The following is a 25,444-nucleotide window of genomic DNA, read 5'->3' as shown; positions in this document are numbered from 1 at the left end:
TTTTTTGTTTTGTTTTTTCACTTAAATGTTTAGATTTCAAATTTTTTAGCAGGGGGTTCCTCGAGACCGGAGAACTATTTCAAGGGTTCCTCTGTGTTGAAAAGGTTGAAAAAGGCTGATATAGAGTGAAGGTCTGCTTTTTTAACTTTCCCCATAAAGAAGAACTTTACCTAAATTGTAAAGTTCATACTCCCATACTTGCCCCCTAAAGACGAACTTAATCTAAATTGTAAAGTTCATACTCCTCGTCCCAGCCTCCTATTTTTATTCGGGGAGCAGGTAAATATTTGACAGGTACCTACTTCTACTCTGCTTGCCTAGGCAAGCAAAGAAGATGTTCAGTCTCCTTCAGAAAGCTTAGCCCACCTTGCCACAGCCCACTTCCCACATCCAAGATGGCGGTGGCGGGAACCCAAAGACCAGTGAAGAACTTGTCTAGGTGAGGACAATGCTGGATTCCTAGGCTGGTAAATTTAATTTTAAGTCAGCAGCTACAGTATTTGTAGCTGCTGACTTTTTTAATTTCTTCAGAAACGAGTGAAGCTCTTCTTTTGAACTCCAAATTTTCTGTATTAATCCATGGCTTTGTTGAACAACAGCGGATGGATCCATTTTATAAATAGGCCGTCAAGTCATTTCATTTCCCAAATTCCGCACCAATCCTGCAACGTTACTCTACCTACTCTAAACAATCCAGTACGGATTTTGTATATGAAATGAATACCAGACATATGTTTCATATTGTTTTCTGCAATGCTTCCCCAGTCTGCAAAAGTTGGCTACCTTGAAAATAAGATTGCAAGCCTAAAACAAGAACAGAAGACTTGGGAACAGCAGTCAAACACGCTAAGATCGCAACTTGCAACGTCTCAGGAAAAGGTAAAAAATTATCTCCATGTGGCTTCATTTGTAAAGCTTTATTTATTTTTTTTATATTTATTTTTTATATTTTTTTTAAGTTTTGTATACTATGGAAGGATTAAAACCAAGCGTGAGGGGATGTACAAAATGTCTGAGTGGTGACTAGAGCAGTAAGGCCCCTTTCACACCACACTGCCCATAGCGTCGGTGGTAAAACACCACAATTTTTATGCGGCGCATTTCGACCGCTAAAAGGGCGCTTTTACCCCTCTGCTACTGGCCGAGAAAGGGTTAAAGCCGCCAGCAATACGCCGCAATAGCGGCGTTTTGCCAGCGGTATTACAGCGCTGCCCCATTGATTTCAATGGGGAGCAGCGGTGGAGGAGCAGTAAACACACCGCTTCTTTACCGCTCCAAAGAAGCTGCTGACAGGACTTTTCCCTGACGTCCTGCCAGTGCACCGCTGTAGTGTGAAAGCCCTCGGGCTTTTCCACTACAAACAATGGTGCAGCTTTTTTAGGGCGGATTGCAGGCACTATTTCTAATGCTATAGCGCCTGAAAAACGCCCTGGGATGAAAGGGGTCTAAGTGAAGGGGAAATCTTCCAGTGGAGACAGATGTTTTAATGACTGGAGATAGCCTTTGACTTTCTGTTGCATCCTGGGAACTGGAAGGGATGCTAAAACTGCTTAGAGCAGTGTTTCTCAACTCCAGTCCTCAAGGTGCCCCAACAGTTCATGTTTTCATGATTTCCCTCAGATGAAATGGCTGTGGTAATTACTAATGCAGGCCATACATGGTCGAATTTCGAACAAATTTTTTTTTTTTTTTTAATTGTTTTTTTTTGTGATCCGATGATGCCACCATTGATTTTCGAAATTCGGCCGACCAAGCCTTCAATTTCACCTCATGTTGCTACAGAAAATTATTTTCTTGGCCGGGAATCTTCTTTTCTCTCCGGGAATCTTCTTTTCTCTCCGGGAATCTTCTTTTCTCTCCGGGAATCTTCTTTTCTCTCCGGGAATCTTCTTTTCTCTCCGGGAATCTTCTTTTCTCTCCGGGAATCTTCTTTTCTCTCCGTACATTTTCTTTTCTCTCCGTACATTTTCTTTTCTTATTACATTTCTCGCACGATTCTCCCATCATTGATTAGAAAATCATTTGTTTTTCAAAAAAATTCCAACATGTCCGATTCCTCAAATTTTATTTCCGCACGAAAATCGGCTGTTGCTGCAGCCCCACTAATGGTGCGAATTTCATACGAAATTCTTAGATACGATTTTCGAAAGAAAATTCTTTCGAAATTCGAACTGTGTATGGCCGGCATAAGGCAGTGAAACTGATCAAATCACCTGTGCAAAATAATAGAAATCCTGAAAACATGACCTGTTGGGGCACCTTGCGGACTGGAGTTGAGAAACACTGGCTTAGAGGAACACAGACTTGGGTTCTCTAAAGCCCCGTACACACGACCGGACTTTTCAACATCCAAAGTCTGACGGAATGATTCCGGCAGACTATTCGATCGTGTGTGGGCTGCAACGGACTTTTGATTCACAAAAGTCTGACAGACTTTAGAAATGGAACATGCTTCAAATTTTTCCGCCAGAACTCTGCCGGACCCAGAAATCTGCTCGTGTGTGTGCTAGTCTGACGGACTAAAACCGACGCTAGGGCAGCTATTGGCTACTGGCTATGAACTTCCTTATTCTAGTCCAGTCATACGTCATCACGTTCGAATCCGTCGGACTTTGGTGTGATTGTGTGTGGCCAAGTCCGTTCATTCGGAAAGTCTGTCAGAACTCTGTCAGAACTCTGTCAGAACTCTGTCAGAACTCTGTCAGAACTCTGTCAGAACTCTGTCAGAACTCTGTCAGAACTCTGTCAGAACTCTGTCAGAACTCTGTCAGAACTCTGTCAGAACTCTGTCAGAACTCTGTCAGAACTCTGTCAGAACTCTGTCAGAACTCTGTCAGAACTCTGTCAGAACTCTGTCAGAACTCTGTCAGAACTCTGTCAGAACTCTGTCAGAACTCTGTCAGAACTCTGTCAGAACTCTGTCAGAACTCTGTCAGAACTCCGTCGAAAGTCTGCCGGACTTAAGTCCTGTCGTGTGTACGCGGCATAAGCCTTCACTATTCTAATCAAAATGTAAGAAAAACTTTTTTGACAATTTATAAAATTTAATGGTATTCCACCCCATGTAATGCATATGGGTTGTGGCACAGAAGGTGGGTTTTAAGGCCCACGTGCCGTACATATGCGCCCATGGACAGGCAAAGTTTCTGTGCCAAGCGTGTGCTTACTGCATACTCCCAGCAAGATGATTGAGCGGTCATTGACAGCTCTTAAAAATCGGTCGTCATCAGGAGCCAGTAGAGCAGACTACTGATCCTATGACCACTCAGAGGTCACAAGATCAGGAAATATGTCTTGTCCCCTCGGGCATGAAAACTCCTTTTTAAAGGGATGCTGGTTGGGAACGGGTTAAAGTATTTTTCATAATACAATTTTTTTTTTTTTACCTTTTTTTTTTTTTTTTTTTTTTAGATCCAGAATCTGGAAGAGAATTTGCAGAATGTCAATCTTCAGATGTCTCGCATCAAGTCTGATCTTCGTGTTGCACAGCAAGAGAAAGAGTCTCTAAAACAGGAAGTGATGTCATTGCACAAAGACCTGCAAAATAGTAATGCCAAGGTGATGGTCGTGTCTTCAGCAAATCTAAATTTATGTTTTGTATTTGAGCTTATACAACTCCTGGCAAAAAGTAAAAAAAAACAAAATCGATCATTAATTGTGTAGAAAAAAAAAATACGAATTACAGACATGCCTCCAAAACTATTTTATTTTTTTTAACATTCCAACCTTCTGGCTTTAACTACTTACAGACCGGACCATTTTGCTGGTCAAAGACCAGACCACTTTTTGCGATTCGGCACCGCGTCGCTTTAACTGACAATTGCGCGGCCGTGCGACGTGGCTCCCAAACAAAATTGACGTCCTTTTTTTTCCCACAAATAGAGCTTTCTTTTGGTGGTATTTGATCACCCCTGCGGTTTTTATTTTTTGCGCTATAAACAAAAATAGAGCGACAATTTTGAAAAAAACACATTATTTTTTACTTTTTGTTATAAAAAAAAAAAAAATTTTTCCCCCTCATTTTAGGCCGATACGTATTCTTCTACATATTTTTGGTAAAAAAAAATCACAATAAGCGATTATTGATTGGTTTTCGAAAAAGTTATAGCGTTTACAAAATAGGGATAGTTTTATGGCACTTTTATTAATAATTTTATTATATTTTTTTTACTAGTAATGGCGGCGATCAGCGATTTTTATTGTGACTGCGACATTGCGGCGGACACATCGGACATTTTTGACACATTTTTGGGACCGTTGTCATTTATACAGCAATCAGTGCTATATAAATGCAGTGATTCCTGTGTAAATGACACTGGCAGTGAAGGGGTTAACCAGTGGGTGGCAGTGTAGGGGTTAAGTGTTCCTAGGGGTGTGTTACTAACTGTGGGGGGCTGGGTTTTCATTTAGTGAACACTGATCTCTGCTCCAATCACATGGAGCAGAGATCAGCGTCACTAGTTTCTAGGCAGAACAGGGAAATGCTGTTTACACTGCATTTCCTCCATTCATCTGTCCTGTGAGACGATCGTGGGTATGCCCGTGGCGATCGAGACCTATACGGTTTAGGAGATGTTTACCTGAAGACAGCCACCGCTGTCTACGGCGCATGCGCCGTAGACAGCGGCATGCAGGCGCACTGGGTAAGCCACAGATCGTGGCGATATGCCGGCGGGAGTGACGTAATTGCTGCTCCGGCGAATCACAGCGCCGGAGCAGCGAGACCCACCAAGAAGATGGACGCTCGGAACTACAGGGGACAGCGGTGACTTCGCTGGCTCCTGTGTCAGGTAAGCGACACATAATGGACTACTATGTGATGTGATGCGATGCATAGTAGTCCATTATGCTTTACCTTTTCAGGGAATGAAAGAGGAAGTAAACTCATCAGGATTTCCTTCCTCTTTAAAGCCAGAAATTGAGTGTTGAATGATCATTTTAAGGCATGTCTGTAATGTAGCTTTTTTTCTACACAATTAAAAAAAATTTAACGTTTTCCAAGAGTGGTGATTCCATACTTTTTGGGTTGTAGTTGTATTTAAAGCTGAACGCTGGTCACCTTCATTAAAGTATATTCTTCAGTAGCAACTTTGTAAATCCAGCTATTAACATGTAAAAGGAACTGTGGTAAGGATCCAAAAGGGCCTACCCGCTACAGGCTGCTTGCAGAAACCTACAGGAGGGAGGGGGATACAATGGGCAAGTGGGTGGGGGTTGGGGTGTAGACATCAGAGACACCTGCATAGGGTGTTGTATACTGAATATTCTTGGCTGGTGTAGCTCTGCAAGAGGAAAGATCAGAGGCATGGGCATTGAAACAGGCTTTTACTTGGTGTTGTGTGTTTTTTTTTTTGTAGGTTTGCTGTAGTTCACTATTGAACATGTGAATTTCAATCTCTCCAGAAACAGGGTTTGGAAATGGCCATACAATCCTCAGGGCTACAGAGCCAGCAGAAGAAGCAGTACTGGGATGACCTAGAGCAACTGATGGAGCAGGAACAGCAGCTTCTGAGACAGGAGAATGAGCGACTGCAGAGGGAGGTGCATAATACAAAGTCTGACCTGGCACAAACCCGGGAGAAGGTAATGTGGGAAACCAGGAAAACTGACCTTATGAGTTTAGCGGCGTGAGATGCCAATGAGGACCGATGTTCCCATTGGAGTGTGTACTTGCCGTAAAGATTGCATTAAGGTTTGTGCTTGAGAGTTATAGAGTATAGCCATTCCTGCACAAAGGAAAGGTAGGGACTTTGTTTTCTAGCATTACCATTAAAGGGTGATGCAAGAGGAGAATATTGCCTTGTGCCTTAGCAGTCTGTGCCTAGAATAAAGCAAAATATTACAGCGTGCACACACACAAAAATGACATTTACCTTCTGCAAGGCTATTTTAAAACACCTGAACATTTTCAAAAAGTATGGGGATTTGGTCACACCATATGGCTATATGGTGCTTAAGCCCACTTACTGCGTCAAATTACCCCATTATCAGTGGGTCCTACACTATTCATAGAATGCAAGATCCTGCTTCTCTGAACAATGGGAGAAATAAAGGACTTCTCCTATATCACAGGTGGACACTAATAAGAGGTAATGGCATGGGGGGGGGGGGGGGGGGGGGGTGCTCCATCCCAAGGGATCTGGTCAGGATCTGTGCAATAGACAACAAATACTTGGGGAGGGGGGGGGGGCTAGAACAATTCTCAACCACCAGGCTCCTTTCAACTGGACCCCCTTAGAGCCCTTAGTTTCCAGAGTGCCCCCCCCCACCTCCCTCAGTGCCATTCAGAGCTTAAAACCTGCAATAGTGCCCCAATCTTCCAACATTTTCACACACTTACTAGCCCCTGCAGTCAACCCACAGTGTCCCTGTAATGCTCTGAGCTCCCTGGAGAAACTCCATCCCCTTCCGGAAACCTCATATGTTAGGGCCACCAACTCTGCTGTAATTCCCTTCAGAACCCCCACTACACCACGCCACCCCATCCCCATCTAGAGCCCTTTAGCGTTTCTATGCATAGTTTGCTTTTGCTGTCCCTTCCCATAGATTTTTTTTTTTACTGTTGGGACATACACAATTTTGGAAAAATGTACAAGTCCCAGGTCTCAAGGTTGGGAATCGGTGGTCTAGAATAATACTGGGACAAAAAAAGGTGTGGACTATAGTTAATAAAAAAAAAAAAAAAATATATATATATATATATATATATATATATATATATATATATATATATATATATATATATATATATAGATGGAAAAGGGGTTTCACATATGAAATACAAGGAAATTTAACATGGGAAAAGGAAAGGTGGGCATGTTGGTCTTATGAAGAATTCTGATTGGCCATGCTCAGATTCCAGTGCTCATAAGATGCCCATCCCTTCACCAAGCAATCAACGAGTGTTTGGCTTGGTGGTAGGTCATGCTACGAAAGTGCTTGATTGCAGATATAAAAAACGTAAAAACGCACCATAAATACAAGATGCAGTAGTGTAGGAGCTATCCGTTTGTGTGCGTTTATCGATGGTTGCCTCCATGCTTCTCACAATGTGCTTCTGAAAACTTCATTGGTTTAGAGGTATTGAGTTTTAAAATGATGAAATTAACTGACCACACAAAGAATCTAACATCTGAAGTGCAACTTCAGCCAAAACTGTGACAGACCTAGCTGGTACAGAGGCTCTTGGCCCTTGTACACACGGTCGGAGAATCTGTCGGAATGAGTCTTATCGGACCGTGTCGTCAGATAATCCGACTGTGTGTGGTATGCATCGGACTGATTCCGTCCGACCCAATTTTCCAACATGTTGGAAATATTTCCTGACCAACTGGGCCGGACGGACCTAATCCGATCATGTGTAGAGCATTTTCATCGGACCAAGTGCCACGCATGCTCAGATCAAATTACTACATCAAAGCTATTGGCTTCTAGCCTGAATGTAGTCCCATCATAACGAAATTACGTCATCACGTTCTGAAAGATCGGATTTTTCGCCAACTTGGCCCGACCGTGTGTATGCAACAGTTTCGGACACAATCCGTCGGACTAAATCCGACGGGCAAAATCCGACGGATTTGGTTGTCAAAATCTCCGACCGTGTGTACGTGGGCTTGGAGGGGACTGAATGCGAGCCTCTTGCCTTGTGATTATGGGCCCTCACATTTGGGAGAATGGTGCTCTTTGTGAGCTGTATGCCTGGGGACCCCTGAGGTGGTGTTACTTGGATTCAGGTCCGTGCCCCCCCCCCCCCCCCCCAAGACATACAGACTCTGGATATGTAAATGCCATGTTAGCAATATACTAAATCACACTATTGGGACACAAACTCTTAGATGCTAATATCATCACCTCCAGCCACCTGTCTGTCTTGTATAATGTAAATGAGTCTAGTCTGGCTTGATACAGATTCTAAAGAGTATTTCACCTGTTGTTTGTGCCAATTAACCTGCAGTTGAATTCGTCAGGAGCCGAAAAGTCTTATCCCTCAGTCAACTAATCTGAGTGTTTATTTAGATAATTAGCTCATGCTAATTAGGTTAGGTTTTAGTCACCCCGCTGTATATATTTTTTGTGAGATCTCAAATAAAGGTCATTCCTGATGTCCTCCTAAGACTGGTGTCTAGTCCTTGAGGGTTCCTATAGCCAGATCCATTGGCCTTGTGTTCCAGGACTTAGGAAGCGGCATATAGATGGAAGCACTCAATTGGAGTGTGGGATCGGTTCCGTCACATATTTTGGTTTTAGGTAGTAAAGAGGGATTAGAATGCCTGTCAGGTTTTTATTATATATTTTTATAGTCTATTTGTCTTGATGAACATTATCACCAAGAGTGAAAGAAAATCCCACATTTTGAGTTGTCCGAAAAATAAAGTGTAATGCCGCATACACACAATAGAATTGTCCGGCGGAATTGGTCCGGCAAACAATCCGCCGGACTTTATAACGAATGGACTTGGCCACACACGGACGCTCCGAAAGTCCGGCGATTTCTAATGCGATGACGTACAGCACGTTTCGACGGGACTAGAAAAAGGAAGTTCAATAGCCAGTAGCCATAGCTTCCTTCTCGTGCTTGCTTCAGAGCATGCGTCATTCTTAGTCCACTGGACTAGCACACTGACGAACGGATTGTCCGCTGAAAGCCAAGTCCGGCGGACAAATTTTGAGTCAAAACTACTTTCTAGGTCTGCCGAACTTTACGATGAAATAGTCCGCTGGAGCCCACACACGATCGAATTGTTCGAGGGTGTGTATGCGGCATGAAACTTCTAACACTAAGGACGCTAGTTCTGGGGACAGCCAGGGATTTCCTCAAACTTTTTGTTGTGGCTATGGGACAGGACAATCTTGCCAGTGGGAAACAGATGGGGAAAAAAACAATTCATGGTTATAAGTCTCTCTTGGCCCCTTGTACACACGGTCGGAGATTCCGATGGAATGTTTCCTATCTGACCTTTTTGTTGGATATTCCGACTGTGTGTGGTCTCCATCGGACTGTTTCCGTCTGAATATCCGGCGGACCAAGTTTTGCAACTTGCCGGTAAAATTTTCAGACAAAATGCTTCTATCGGACATACTCCGATCATGTGTAGCCTACTCTGACGGACAAAGTGCCACGCATGCTCAGATCAAATTCCTAGACCAAAGCTATTGGCTACTAGCCTGAACGTAGTCCCGTCGTAACGAAATAACGTCATCACATTATGTACAATCGGATTTTCCGACAACTTGGTCCGACCGTGTGTATGTAACCTCACTTCCGGACCTCTTCCGGAATGAATCCGTCGGAATTACTCTGACGGATTTGGTTGTCGGAATCTCCAACCGTGTGTACAAGGGCTAACTCTATCCAAAATAGAACGAAAAATATTGGCTTTAGCTCTACTTTAAAATATATTGATTGTCCCCCTAATGTCACAGGTCTCAATGGTTTTCCCATTTATGTGGTTGTAGGTGCGGCAGCTTGAATCTACTGTAATCTCTCTGAAACACCAAAAACAGGGGAACCAATCCAGCCTGGTGAAAGCCTTGGAACAAGAGAAGTCCAGCTTGAGAAGAGAGTGTGACCAGCTACAGCTAGAGCTAACCTCTGCAAACAGGAAGGTCTGTTCTTCTTCTTCTTTTTATTTTATTTTTTATTTATTCCATACACTTTTATTGGAAAGTATAAAAATCAGGTTTACATTGTATTTTAATCAAATGCCAAAGGTATTAATATCCAATACAATATGTTTAACAACCGTGTGGAACAGCATTATTTGGTAACAGTAGTTGTAGTAGGTCTGTTCTTACAGCTAGCCTGCAATGAAGACTATAGGGGACATTTATCAAAACTGGAGCAGACATAATCTGGAGCATCTGCGCATGGCGACCAATTGGCTTCTTCAGCTTGTTCATTTAAAGCGGGATTCCGCTGACGATTTTTTTTAAATTTTTTTCTACCTGTGTCACTGGTGGGCGATTCCTTAGGTGTCTTTGTAGTCACGATCGGCGTCTTTTTAACCCCCGGCGTGACGATTTCAGTTGTAAGGATAACTTTTAAAAATGCAGTCCAGCGGTTTCCATTTTCACTGTGGGCGTTTGAAGCCCACAAGCATTTCCTTCCTGGATGCGATGACGCTGTGCTCCCAGCACCCACCGCTCCATTCCGCGCATGCTCATTGATAGCAGTGAGCAGCGCTGTAAAAGATTCTGGTTGCCATCACGACGGGCGGCGTCCTCGGAAGTTCCCGCCCTGTTGTGATGGCGAAGTAAACATCAAGAGAACAAAGACCGGTGTCACGTCTCACGAGATTTCGGCAGTACAGTGTTCCCCACTGATTCATAGGAAGAATGAAAGATACCTCCCAGGGGACTTTGCGGAGCCGGGAAAAGGCAACAACCACGCCTACTCCCACGGGAGGAGAGCCGAAAAGTCAGCTTGGAAATGAAAATTAAAAGTTAATTACGCCGATCGTATTTTTAAAAAGGTTCATTTTGGCATCTTTGGAAGAGACACTATGGCTGGTGAGGTTTTCAAAATGTGAGTACAACACCGCTTTAAGTTTTGAAAATGAAAGCTAGAAACTGATTGGTTGCCATGCACAGCTCCTCCATTTTTCCCCCCATGGAGTTTAATCTGTTGGCAAATTATTGATCTAGTGAGTAAACTGCACTTCCCTTGGAGACTGTTGGTATCAGTATGAGGAATGGCTATGGACAGGGTTATGTAATAACTTTGGAATACACATAGGACTGGATGAAATGGAAGTGTCGGTGTTGTCCATTGCAACCAGTTACGATCGTTCTAGTGAAGGTTAGTACCGTAAATAGGAGTTAGACTGTTGTGTTTGTGTGATCATTAAAATTGAGTTCGCTAATCAACAATTCCCTTTTAATGCAATTCAAGTTTAACAGTTTCAAATTGTTTTTTATGCACATCCCTGTATATATGTTACATTATCTGTACAGTCTGATTCCCATCGCTGTCCAACCACAGGCTAGGGAGGGAAAATGACCTGTACGTGTTTAACTGGAACTTGGCTGTGAAAATCGTAGGACCAGATGGCCAGAAATACAAATTCTTTGACAGTTCACTTTATGACTCCAGTCATGAAATATACATATGAGTATTTTGTTGTCTTCTAAGCAGCAAGTGTGTGGCACCCATGTTGTCGTTTCACACATGATTCTGTATGTAGCTTAGCTGTACCTGTTAAAATAAGCACATTAGTTGGGAGAGTGATGTCTACTCCTTGCCTGTATCATAAAGAAACGTCATTCTACATTTCAGATTAGTCAGCTGAACTCTCTCGAAAGAGAAATGGAAACCTTGAAAATGGAGAATGAAGGTTTACGGAAAAATCAGGGGAAATTTGATGATCATCTCGTGCAAGTGAGTGGATAAAACTTCTGAATCGTTATCTATACATTGTCATCTTGTTTTGAGGATTTTTCCTTTATATGGATCAGTTGTAGGAATTATGGAAGCAGTGATTACCGTATTTATCGGCGTATAACACGCACGTTTATCCCCTTAAAATCAAGGGGTGCGTGTTATAAGCCGATCCTCCGCGATTTCTGGGCTCTGGGCGGCTTTCGGCTGCCTTTGGCCCTTCTCGGCAGCTTTCGGCCGCCCCCGGCCCTTCTCAGCGGCCTTAAGCCGCCGAGTGCGGCCAAAAGAACTACCGGGCGCCGCCGAGATACACAGGACATCTCGGCGGCGCTATTTTTAAAAATAAAACCTAACGCTGAGGGGACAACAATGCACAGGCTGCATGACAAGGCTGCAAACGACACTGACAAGGCTTCAGATGGACACTGATAAGGCTGCATTGATGGGCATTTAAATGTAAGTATTTTTTCCTTAAATTTCCCTCCTAAACTTGGGGTGCGTGTTATACGCCGGCGCATGTTCTACGCCGATAAATACGGTATATCATTCCTAAATTCATGTTAAAACTTGCCTTTCTCCCCATTCCGGCAATCCCATGGTCCTACTCTCTACCTTTCTTCCTAAAACCCTCCTCACTGGCACCTATAGGTGTGCATACATGCTGTGGCCCCATTCATTCCTATGGTTTAGCAATATTCAGAGGAACAGCTGGAACATCTTACCCACAGGCATGAATGAGATGCACAAAGAAGAGAAGCTGTTAGGGCTACAATGAATAAAAAAAAATAAGGGAAAAACTTTGGATTTTTTTTTTTTTAAATAAATGCACATCTTTTTGCAGGAAAAAAAGTGCATTTTATTTTTTACTTGGAGCTTGGAAAGCATTTCACCTGTGATCATCAGATCATGGGTGCCATGCAGGACTTCTGCATGGAAGAATGAATGAACTACCAGAGCACTCAACAGTGCCATGGTAATTCATAGAAACTATAAGCCGACATCCCCCCAAGGCTGTCGGAACTTGTAATTTCCCATTCGCAGAGGACTGTGAATGAATGATGTGGCCGGGCGGGTGAAGCCGCACACTGCCACGTTATTTTCCAACATTGGCAGAAAGCACCAGAAGATGCCCACCTGCTCTCACGGGGGGGGGGGGGGGCAGCAGCTGCTGGAACATGTTACAAGTGACACCCTAAATATGGGCAGAACATGTAACCTGTTCCAACAGGTGAACTTATCCTTTAACAACGAACACCACCCCTTTGCAGGCAGAGCACTTTCCACTAGATTTTGGAGTAGGAATTTGTGTCCATTCAGCCAAAAGAACATTGGGGAGATGAAGTACTGATGTTGCATGAGAAGACCTGGCTTCCAGTCGGGATTCCAATTCATCCCAACTGTTCAGTAGGGTTGAGGTCAGGGCTCTATGAAGGCCACACCAAACGCCTCAAACCATCTCTTCGTGGAGCTGCCATTGTTATACTGGAACAGACAAGGGCCTTTTTACCAAACTGTTACCATAAGGTTGAAAGTGGACAGTTGAATAAAATGTATTTTTATATCGAAGCATTACCAGTAGGAAGAAAAGTTGTCACATGACAGTGATTGGTGTGTTGCAGTTTTATGTGTTCAAATTTTTTTTATTTTCCCAAACATATGAAATGTTGTATTTGTGTCTCCCTGTTTTGTGCCTTCCCGGTGTATAGACCTCAGGAAATCTCAGAGATGGGTGCAGTTCTGATTCTGAGATCGATGGTAAAGTTTTATCAATGCTATTGCTGTAACACTGCATGCCCATGCGTCCTTCATGGTGTTCATATTCCATCACTCTTATCAAGTCACAAGACTCAACATCTACATAGATCTTGTCTAGCATGCCATGATGTTAAGCCATAAAAATATTGGATTTATGTTAGCGCTTTTTAGTTATTCTCAACGTAGGAAACCTGTTAGCCCTTGTACACACGGTCAGAGATTCCGACGGAATGTTTCCTATCGGACCGTTTTGTCGGATATTCCGACTGTGTGTGGTATGCATCGGACTGTTTCCGACGGAATATCCGACGGACCAACTTTTCCAACTTGCCGGTAAAATTTTCCGACAAAATGCTCCGATCGGACATACTCCGATCATGTGTAGCCTACTCCGACGGACAAAGTGCCACGCATGCTCAGATCAAATCACGTTATGTACAATCGGATTTTGCGACAACTTAGTCCGACCGTGTGTATGCAACATAACTTCCGGACCTCTTCCGGAATTACTCCGTCGGAATTACTCCGACGGATTTGGTTGTCGGAATCTCCGACTGTGTGTACAAGGGCTTACACTTCAAGTTGGTGACTGTAGCTGGCTATAAGTTTTTTTTTTTTTTTTTTTTTTTTTTTTTTTTTTAATATCTTCTGGTTCATGATGAACTGGTCAAAAATGTGATTAGTGGGTAGCCCTGCCAACCCACCGACCCTCTCTTCATTCTGCCTAAAAATGTGTTTTGCTGTTTTTGCCGCCTTGGAGAGCTTTTCCTTCATTCCCTGTTCAGTGACTGGGACAGAAGTGAGTGAAAACATTGAGAGGTGAATAACATTTACTCACGCCATTCAAAACTTGAAAAACAAAAAGTGGACTTTATAGGCACCCAAATCAAAAAAAAAAAAAACCAAGGACATATTTTTCTTATTTTATTAAAAATAGGTATAAAAAAAGAAAACTGAGGTATAGTTATTACAATAACATATACCATACGGTTGTTTTATTAGTATACCCTGTACATATAGAAAATGACATCACATAATGACCACATTCATTATCATAGGCCAGGAGCGGTCCTTAGAACACTGCCTGATGTAGGCATCAGATGAGCTGTGTGTCCAAGTCTACATCCGGGTATATCAGAAATTTTAATTCAGAGGCTCGACATGTTGCGTGTGACTCACGCTTCCTCAGGAGCAGCAATTTTCTAATAAACAAATAAAAAAATACTAAATAATATGTATATACAGTAATACATTTAATTGACAATCAAAAGGAAAAGCACATAAAAAAAATTATATACCGCCTAATTCAATTAGAAGCGCGCACTTAACACCCAGGTTGGCTGAATTCAGAGGCAGCAGCAAAGTTGCTTAGTGGGGACATATTGGTAACTAATATTATATTAAATGGGTTGTAAAGCTTTGTTTTTTATTTTCTAAATAGGTTCCTTTAAGCTAGTGCATTGTTGGTTCACTTACCTTTTCCTTCGATTTCCTTTCTAAATGTTTTTTTTTCTTTGTCTGAATTTCTCACTTCCTGTTTCTCCTCAGTAAACTTCACACCATCATCCGAGCTGGTGGTTAGTCAGCCAGAGCAGCTTACTGAGGAGGAACAGGAAGTGAGAAATTCAGACAAAGAAAACAAAGAAAAAAAACATTTAGAAGGGAAATTGAAGGAAAAGTTAAGTGAACCAACAATGCACTAGCTTAAAGGAACCTATTTAGACAATAAAAAAAAAAAACCTTTACAACCCCTTTTAAAGTACTTGGCAGATCTAATCTGAAGAAAAAGACTCCCAGGGGGAAAAAAAAAGAATAAAAAAAAAAAGGAAGCACCCTTCTTACAGAACATTTCTTAATACGTTCGTAAATGCTAATATTAAACGGACTATGACTACATAAACCAAGAAGCGTGCTTACCATAATAGGAGGCTAATGGCGCACAGTAAGTGCTACGCAGCCTGGGCAATTGCACAGGATTCTCAGCATAAAAATATATAATATAGCCTCAAAAAACGAAAAAGGTTAAAACTTCAAAAGGGTTTCATAATAGAAATGGCCGTAAAGGTAGGCAGGTGATCCCGTCAGTTTCTTATAGATAAAAGTAGGGATAATGGGAGACCCATCCAAAATTATAGTGCCTATAGTGAGAAAAGAAAAATATAGCAAAAAAAAAAAAAAAATACCAGTAAGCTTAGTAGTCAATTTGCACTACGCTGCCCAATATGTATTATTGCAGTCATAAACACGAGAAAAAAGTCTACAATACCTTGTCAGTAAGACGAACACATTAACACACAGCATCAGGTCATCATGGTTCAGATGACAAACGGCAATTGCGATGTGTAGAGCGCCGAAGCAAATTAAATATGTCCCGAACGGAAGTGCGTCACTAGGACGCGCCACGCACTTCCGGTCCCACCGAAGGCCATTGCGCAAGCGCCAACCGTCGCCTTGGTAACGGCTAAACTGTGGGCAAACGTGCATTGGCAAGGACGGGAGTTTGGGGAAGGGTAGCAACGTCCCGTCCACCTAAATTCCCTCCGTCAATCCCCACACATCCGATCAAACTGAACGAACGGATGTGTGGGGCTGTACGGCGGCACCATGGCAACCGAATGCCTGCAATTCTCGGTGTAGACGGCTGAAAAGAAAAACCAGCGTGAATGTGCGCACCCCCGAGAACACAAGGCAGTATTACAATAGACTACACATACGCCGTATGTATTATAGAAACAGGAAAATGCATTAAAAAAAAATTAAATAACCTTGAACAGGTATGTAGAAAGCAGGAAGTAAATCCAAAACAAAAAAATATATACAAATAACGAAAGAGAAAAAAAGTTCAATGGGAAACCATGTAATGTAAAATACATTCAGTACCCTTTTGTTAAAGTTCTAAAAAAAAATAAAAAAAAAATAAAAATAAAAAAAAAAGGGGGGCAAGAGGAACAGGGACACATTGAACTTTAAAATTTCATAGGAAGGGCTTGTATGATTGGGTTTCTTTTAGTCCTGGTCTACGGGTAGCATTTAGACGCTCTATCCATAGTCTCCTTTTGCAGGATCAGTTTGTCCCAATCGCCACCCCTGGGGCTGAGGGGGATGACAGCCAGAACAGCAAAGTTTACAACTGAAGTATCAAAACGATGGTAGAAATCCAAATGCCTACTGATGGGAGTAATCCTTTTACCATTTCCCGAATAGTAAACACTGTCATTAATTCGCTGTCTGAGCTGTCTTCTATATGTACAGGGTATACTATTAACCACTTTCAGACCGGACCATTTTGCTGGCTTAAGACCAGAGCACTTTTTGCGATTCGGCACTGCGTCGCTTTAACTGACAATTGCGTGGTCGTGCGACGTGGCTCCCAAACAAAATTGACATCCTTTTTTTTTCCCCACAAATAGAGCTTTCTTTTGGTGGCTTTTGATCACCCCTGCGTTTTTTTTGTTTGTTTTTTTTGTGCTATAAACAAAAATAGAGCGACAATTTTGAAAAAAAACCCATGTTTTTTTACTTTTTGTTGTAATAAATATCCCCCAAAAATATATATATAAAAAAAAAAAAATTTCCCCCTCAGTTTAGGCCGATACATATTCTACATATTTTTGGTAAAAAAAATAAATCGCAATAAGATATTATTGATTCGTTTGCGCAAAAGTTATAGCGTTTACAAAATAGGGGATAGTTTTATGCCATTTTTATACATTTTTTTTTTTTTACTAGTAATGGCGGCGATCTGCGATTTTTACTGTGACTGCGACATTATGGCGTACACATCGGACATTTTTGACACATTTTTGGGACCATTGTCAGTTATACAGCAATCAGTGCTATACAAATGCAGTGATTCCTGTGTAAATGACACTGGTAGTGAAGGGGTTAACCAGGGGGTGGCAGTGTAGGGGTTAAGTGTTCCTAGGGGCGTGTTACTAACTGTGTGGGGGCTGGGCTTTGTTTTAGTGAACACTGATCTCTGCTCCAATCACATGGAGCAGACATCGGCGTCACTTGTTGCTAGGCAGAATGGGGAGATGCTGTTTACAACGGCATCTCCTCGTTCAGCCGCCCCGTGAGACGATCGCGGGTATGCCTGCGACGATCGAGTCCACAGGACCCGCGACCGGACTCACGGGGGTCCCGGCGGCATTTAAAATTGGACGTACCTGTACGCCAATATGCCTGCCCGTGCCATTCTGCCGACGTGCATCGGCGTGTGCCGGTCAGGAAGTGGTTAAAACAACCGTATCTTATGTTTTTGTAATAATTATACCTCAATTTTCTTTTTTATACCCATTTTTAATAACATAAGAAAAATATTTTTTATTTTTTTTTTTATTTGGGTGCCTATAAAGTCCACTTTTTGTAATATGTAATTTTCTAATTAAGCCATTTTCAGGGACGATGGCACCCCAATACTGGTACTTTCATAGTGTTGCCCTATGTTAAAGTACCCTTCTGAGAATCAAACTTTATCCCTTTAAAAAAAAAAAAAGTGGACATAAAATTGGGCTTTAAAATATTCAACTATAACTACATTTTAACACCTGTGTGTAGCTAGTCCCCTTTTTTTTTTTTTTGGTGGATCTGCGGGTGGATGGTGGTGCTGGTCTCCTTCTCCTCCTATTTTTTTATTCATTTTTTTTTTTTATTAAAGGTTTGGACTGCTTTAGCATAAATGATACCTGAATGGGGAGGAGTGCCTAATGTCCCAAATTATGCAACTGATAATGGTAGAATACAAATGTGTATAAAAAGTACAGTTTGAGGCAACGCGTTTTGGGGAAAACTGCCTCCCCCTTCTTCCAAGCTGTTGCTAAAAGCTAATGGAGGTAGGTGGGCTCCGTGGTAGTAGCAGAATTTCTAGTAATTACAGACGGCCAGCTGGTATGATGCAGAGGCAACAAGCTAGTATTCTGGTACTACCATGAAGCCCACCTACTTCCATTAGTGCGTTCCAACAGCTCAGAAGAAGGGGGGGAGGCAGTTCCCCCAAAAAGTGTTGGCTCTATCTAGTGTGTGTGTGTAATAATAATTAAAAAAAAGTATGTATATATATATATATATATAGTTAATTTTATTACAGTATCTCACAAAAATAAGTACACCCCTCACATTTTTGTAAATATTTTATTGTATCTTTTCATGTGACAACGCTAAATAAATGACACTTGTCTACAATGTAAAGTAGTGAGTGTACAGCATGTATAACAGTGGCAATTTTCTGTCCCCTCTAAATAACTCAACACAGCCATTAATGTCTAAACCGCTGGCGACAAAAGTACACCCTAAAGGGAAAATATCCAAATTGGGCCCAAAGTGTCAATATTTTGTGTGGCCACCATTATTTTTCAGCACTGCCCTAACCCTCTTGGGCATGGAGGTCACCAGAGCTTCACAGGTTGTCACTGGAGTCCTCTTCCCCTCCTCCATGATGACATCACAGAGCTGGTGAATGTTGGAGACCTTACACTCCACCACCTTCCGTTTGAGGATGTCCCACAGATACTCAATAAGGTTTAGGTCTGGAGACATGCTTGGCCAGTCCATCACCTTTACCTTCAGCTTCTTTAGCAAGGCAGTGGTCATCTTGGTGGTGTGTTTGGAGTCATTATCATGTTGGAACACTTCCCTGTGGCCCAGTCTCCAAAGGGAGGGGATCATGCTCTGCTTCAGTACATACAAACTAATTCTAAAATTTCAATTAACTAATTGGTTGCACGTGGCGCTATTACCTGTGTTACCTTTCAGTAAACGCTACCTCACCTCCTAAGTGATCCTATCTAAATCCCAAAAATGTGTTGTAAATTACAAACAAAACATTACATAGATCATTAACACTCAGTGAATACTCGAATTTGCACTTAAATTATACACACAGTGACAAGTATAAACAGATGTGAATATAGTCCATCCACCAATCAATATTAATAGTAGATTTCCAGATTACAAGAAGTCCTTCTATAAATGCGTGAACAAATCTCCAGTGTTCAAATCTCTTTTTACAAGTGACTCCTTCACCACACCATCCGTGCTTGTGATCCCCCCTTCGTGAAAACACTCACCGACTGATAAGCCTTACACTCTCGTGTGAGGCCAAAAGGGCTTTCAAAAACCTCTCAAGAGGTAATTCAGATACCGGCACATCCGATTAGATCTTCTCCATTTAAGCACTTCAATGCATATATCTATACCTCAAAGAGAAATCAAAGAGGGAGACCCCAATAGTGTAATACTGCAATCACTTTTTAATGTTAAAAATCTCACTCTTTGTGCACTCACATGAACTCAAAAAGGTTAAATCACTTCAAAAGGGTAAAAAGACTTGCTTCACATTTCCACTCCACAGCACTATTCTGAATACGTCGGGGCATTGGTGGTCACAGCGGACTCATTAGATAAGGTGCTGGATCGCTTAATCTCACCCCTCCTCGTGCGTCCCGCCTGGTCCCACACAGGTCCGTTCGAAAAGGGCGCCTTCAAGCCAAATGATTCAGTCCTCTTAGTCCTAGACCTCCTTCCCAGCTCCGTGTATGTCAGCTCAATATTCACCAGATAGCCACGCCCCCGACATGTTTCGTCATATCAGACTTAATCATGGGATTGGCTATCTGGTCTACCATTCATCTACCTCTTGAGAGGTTTTTGAAAGCCCTTTTGGCCTCACACGAGAGTGTAAGGCTTATCAGTCGGTGAGTGTTTTCACGAAGGGGGGATCACAAGCACGGATGGTGTGGTGAAGGAGTCACTTGTAAAAAGAGATTTGAACACTGGAGATTTGTTCACGCATTTATAGAAGGACTTCTTGTAATCTGCATATCTACTATTAATATTGATTGGTGGATGGACTATATTCACATCTGTTTATACCTGTCACTGTGTGTATAATTTAAGTGCAAATTCGAGTATTCACTGAGTGTTAATGATCTATGTAATGTTTTGTTTGTAATTTACAACACATTTTTTGGATTTAGATAGGATCACTTAGGAGGTGAGGTAGCGTTTACTGAAAGGTAACACAGGTAATAGCGCCACGTGCAACCAATTAGTTAATTGAAATTTTAGAATTAGTTTGTATGCACCTTTATATATTTTATGGTAAGTGGCAGCTAAGGTGTAGAATTTGGGCAATTTGAGCGCTGTGATGATACACTAGGTAAAGGGATTGTGGTTTGTGTATCTTTAGAAATATATGTCACAGTACATGTTGGCATTCATGGTCCCCTCAATGATCTGTAGCCCCCCCAGTACCGGCACCACTCATGCAGCCCCAGACCATGACACCCCCACCACCATGCCTGACTGTAGGCAAGACACGCTTGTCTTTGTATTCCTCACCTGGTTTCCGCCACACACGCTTGACACCATCTGAACCGAATAAGTTGTCAATCTTCTTATAGCTTAGGCCAGTGATGGCGAACCTTGGCACCCCAGACATTTTGGAACTGCATTTCCCATGATGCTCATGCACTCTGCAGTGTAGCCGAGCATCCTGGGAAATGTAGTTCCAAAACATCTGGGGTGCCAAGGTTCGCCATCTTTATATAGAGCAAAAAAATATTTTTTTCAGATCCTCAGCGTTCTTTGCCATGTTGAACTTCCAGTGGCCAGTATGAGAGAGTGAGATCAGTAACGCCAAATTTAACACACCTGCGCCCCATTCACATCTGAGACCTTGTATCACTAACTAGTCGCATGACATCGGGGAGGGAAAATGGCTAACTGGGCCCAATTTGTACACTTTCAATTAGGGGGTGTACTCACTTTTGTTGGCAGCGATTTAGACATTAATGGCTGTGTGTTGAGTTATTTTGAGGGGACAGGAAATTTACACTGTTATACAAGCTGTACACTCACTACTTTACATTGTAGACAAGTGTCATTTCTTCAGTGTTGTCACATGAAAAGATAGAATAAAATATTTACAAAAATGTGAGGGGTGTACTCACTCACTTTTGTGAGATACTGTGTATGTATGTATGTGTATATATATATATATATATATATATATATATATATATATATTATATATATATATATATATATTTTTTTTTTAATACTTTCAACATACTATTATATTCTCAAGCGTTACATTTCTCTGGATATTGTGTGCCACTCCCTTCCCATACAAATATCAGATTGGTACAAAAATGCTAAATCCTACACTCATCCAATTTTATGTGAAGATTCATCAATACACATGCAGAAAAAGTTAACAGTAATAAAAATATTTATAAATCTATTCTAATATGACTAAAACTACAAGGAGGACAAGGATCTCCTGGGAAACAAAGCATTACAATTAAAAAAACTTAACCAAATGAATGGTAATACATAATTTCATTCATGGGACCATGCTTACAGTGGGAATCTATCCTGTGGACTCAAAATAATAGTAAAAAAATATTTATAAAATATTATACAATGCAACCTCCCACGATAATAATAAAACTGAGGTTTCAACTATTTGTTCATTCAAGAGAAAAAAAAAATGTGGATGAAATTAATTAAATTAAATATTTAATATTCTACTACAAATATATTTTAGCACCTGTGTATGGCCACCCCTTTACTAATCAGACAGGCATGCCTTATGTAGGGGGGGGGGACTTGACAATTACAACGCAATGTCTGCTTTGTTATAAAGCTACAGTGAAGAGAGGTGGTCATAAAGATGGAGAGGGTCTGGTTCTGGAGAAGAGCCTTTCCACTTCAGTTATGGTGCTAGTTTCATTTAGCAATTTTAACCAATAAGGGGGCTAGGTATTAGTTGACTGCAGCATTTTGTGGTAGTGTGTTGCATGGTTTTTGGCGTGTGGTGCATAGGTTGAGTTCTGGGGAAGGTTTGCATCTTCAGCAAACGTGGTAGAAAAAAGCGCCTGAAAGAAGCTGCAACTGCAATCCCAATGTGAAAGCCCGAGTGCTTTCACACTGAGGCGCTGCGCTGGTAGGGTGTCAAAGTCCTGGAAGCAGCTGCTTTGCAGCGCTTTTGGAGAGTTGAATACACGGCTCCTAAAGCGCCCCTTCCCATTGAAATCAACAGGAAGTGCCTGCAAAACGCCTGAAAAGCGCTTTTGGCAGCAGAGTTTTGTGGGCGCTTTTAACCCTTTATTTGGCCACTAGTGGGGGTTAAAAGCGCCCCAATAGCGCTTGAAAAACACTGGTAAAGCGCCACTAGTTTAAGCGGCGCTTTATGAGCGTTTTTCTGGCGCTGACATTTTGAAAGGGCTCTTCAAGCACTCGGGCTTTCACATTGGGATTGCAGATGAGGCTTCTTTCAAGCGCTTTACAGGTGCTTTTTATTTTTTTATTTTTTATTTTTTTAACGCTAAAGCGCCTGAAAAATGCCCCAGTGTGAAAGGGGTCTTAAAGGGATTGTAAAGTAACTAAGTAAATAACAAACATGTTATAGTTACCTCCACTGTGCAGCTCATTTTGCACAGAGTAGCCCCGAACCTGCTCTTCTGGGGTCCCTCAGCGGCTGTCTCTGCTTCTTCCCGCAGGTGCTTCTCACGTTCATGCGAGCTCCCTCGTGGTGAGAAGTACCTGCGGGCGCACTCCCGTGATACAGCCGGCGGCTATAGCCGCTCGCTGTATCACACGGCTCCGCCCCCCCCCCAGCGTGCCGCGTCATTGGATGTGATTGACAGCACCGCGAGCCAATGGCTACTCTGCCTTCAATCCATCCACTCCAGCTAATCAGCGGCCAGGCTGAGCGGTGAAGAGGACGGCGGGGGCGAGCACGGGATTTTCGAGGGGTGAGGTAAGTAAAAGGGGGGGGGGGGCTGGGGGTGCAGGCATTGTGAGAACTGTAGAATAGATTGGTATGGGCAAATCTACAGGTAGGTGTGTGTGTGTGTGTGTGTGTGTGTGTGTGTGTGTGTGTGTGTGTGTGTGTATATATTTTCATTGCTTAATGGTTTTCAAAGGTATAACAAGCAATCAGAAATTATGTACCCATTTGGTTGCTATAGTGCATAACACTGACACTGCTCTTTGATCTGCTTTTCTAAATAAGCCCGGGGGTGGAGGGTAATAGACCTGTAACGTGTACTGTCTGTACTGCAGATGCTGCACTCACCGACCAGCCTGAGCCATAGCCACTCTCAGCTCCAGCAACAAGCTTGTGCCACCGTGCCGCGCGATCAATACTTGCAGCTCCAGCAACAATTTCAGCAGGCAGAGCGGAGTAACCAGCAGCTGCGGGCGGCTCTGGATAACCGCAGCGCCGATGGCAATTCTCCACAGGTAAGTGTGCTTACTATCCTTTCACCCTTTTGTTATTTCACACACATACAGACTCTACACCTTTTTAGTGATCTTTTTTCTCTGGTTATGCCAGTTTTCTATAGATTGATCCATTCATCATAGCATGCAGTCATTGGGCAACTACATTTGGTGCATTTTACCCATCATTCTGCAAGTGATTTTTGTACGATGCATGGCAAACCCCCCCCCCCCCCCCCCTTTGTTTAGTCTCAAAGCAACATTTGCCTTTCTTTTTCGTGACCGTTTTTGACGTATTTTTTTATTTTTTTGCTTTTTTTTTCCTCCTTCAGCATTTTAAGATTTTTATTCTAGTAAAAGGAGAATATTAAAATGCACCTGTGACCAGACTATGGACATTCAAGTATTTATATTCTTGACAAGCAAAGGAGCTTTAAAAGAAACCCTCACTGACCTCTTTTGAAGATGAATCTACAATACAGTATCTCACAAAAGTGAGTACACCCCTCACATTTTTGTAAATATTTTATTGCATCTTTTCATGTGACAACACTGAAGAAATGACACTTGTCTACAATGTAAAGTAGTGAGTGTACAACTTGTATAACAGTGTCAATTTGCCGTCCCCTCAAAATAACTCAACACACAGCCATTAATGTCTAAACCGCTGGTAACAAGAGTTAGTACACCCCTAAGGGAAAATTTCCAAATTGGGCCCAATTAGTCATTTTCCCTCCCCGGTGTCATGTGTCTCATTAGTGTTACAAGGTCTCAGGTGTGTATGGAAACAGGTTTGTTAAATTTGGTGTTGGCACTCTCACTCTCTCATACTGGTCACTGGAAGTTTAACATGGCACCGTATGGCATGGAACTCTCTGAGTATCTTAAAAAAAAGAAAGAATTGTTGCTTTACATAAAGATGGCCTAGGCCAGTGATGGCGAACCTTGGCACCCCAGATGTTTTAGAACTACATTTCCCATGATGCTCATGCACTGTGCAGTGTAGCTGAGCATCATGGGAAATGTAGTTCCAAAACATCTGGGGTGCCAAGGTTGGCCATCACTGGCCTAGGCTATAAAAAGATTGCCAGGAACCTGAAACTGAGTTGCAGCACGGTGGCCAAGACCATACAGCGTTTTAACAGGACAGGTTCCCCTCAGAACAGGCCTCGCCATGGTTGACCAAAGAATTTGAGTGCACGTGCCCAGCGTCAAACCCAGACGTTGTCTTTGGGAAATAGAAGTATGAGTGCTGCCAGCATTGCTGCAGAGGTTGAAGGGGGGGGGGTTCAGCCTGTTGGTGCTCAGACCATACGCCACACACTGCATCAAATTGGTCTGCATGGCTGTCATCCCAGAAGGAATCCTCTTCTAAAGATGATGAACAGGAAAGCCTGCAAACAGTTTGAAGACAAGCAGACTAAGGACATGGATTACTGGAACCATGTCCTGTGGTCTGATGAGACCAAGATAAACTTATTTGGTTCAGATGGTGACAAGTGTGTGTGGCAGCAACCAGTGGAAGAGTACAAAGACAAGTGTGTCTTGCCTACAGTCAAGCATGGTGGTGGGAGTGTCATAGTCTGGGGCTGCATGAGTGCTGCCGGCACTGGGGAGCTACAGATCATTGAGGGAACCATGAATGCCAACATGTACTGCGACATACTGAAGCAGAGCATGATCCCCTCCCTTCAGAGACTGGGCCGCAGGGCAGTATTCCAACATAACGACCCCAAACGCACCTCCAGGATTACCACTGCCTTCCTAAAGAAGCCGAGGGTAAAGGTGATGGACTGGCCAATCATGGCTCCAGACCTAAACCCTATTGAGCATTTGTGTGACATCCTCAAACTGAAGGTGGAGGAGCGCAAGGTCTCCAACATCCACCAGCTCCGTGATGTCATCATGGAGGAGGGGAAGAGGACTCCAGTGACAACCTGTGAAGATCTGGTGACCTCCATGCCCAAGAGCATTGGTCATCAACCCTGTCCTCAGGACCCATTAACAGGCCAGGTTTTGTGTATTACCTTGGGGAGATGCAGACTAGAATACTGCAATCACTGAGCAGCAAATGATATCACC

The 25,444-nt window shown here is 42.5% G+C and overlaps 1 protein-coding gene across 4 annotated transcripts in view; it reads left to right on the top strand.

The window, feature by feature from the left end:
• NIN (ninein) overlaps positions 1 to 25,444 on the top strand; it is a 230,668-nt gene that overhangs the window by 174,782 nt on the left and 30,442 nt on the right. For 3 of the 4 annotated variants that reach the window (XM_077466782.1, XM_077466784.1, XM_077466783.1), the window contains exons 23-28: positions 766 to 879; positions 3,412 to 3,558; positions 5,404 to 5,583; positions 9,457 to 9,606; positions 11,276 to 11,377; positions 23,204 to 23,383. In XM_077466782.1, the coding sequence (XP_077322908.1) occupies positions 766 to 879; positions 3,412 to 3,558; positions 5,404 to 5,583; positions 9,457 to 9,606; positions 11,276 to 11,377; positions 23,204 to 23,383 (873 nt within the window). Of the gene's footprint in view, positions 1 to 765; positions 880 to 3,411; positions 3,559 to 5,403; positions 5,584 to 9,456; positions 9,607 to 11,275; positions 11,378 to 13,083; positions 13,133 to 23,203; positions 23,384 to 25,444 lie in introns of those variants that run through there. The other variant, XM_077466785.1, reaches the window with a different exon arrangement.

The sequence above is a fragment of the Lithobates pipiens genome, unplaced genomic scaffold (genome assembly GCF_037356315.1).
Source record: "Lithobates pipiens isolate NorthernLeopardFrog02 unplaced genomic scaffold, aLitPip1_a1.2 Scaffold_37, whole genome shotgun sequence".
Lineage (NCBI taxonomy): Eukaryota > Metazoa > Chordata > Amphibia > Anura > Ranidae > Lithobates > Lithobates pipiens.
This window is presented reverse-complemented; position numbering and strand designations above follow the sequence as displayed.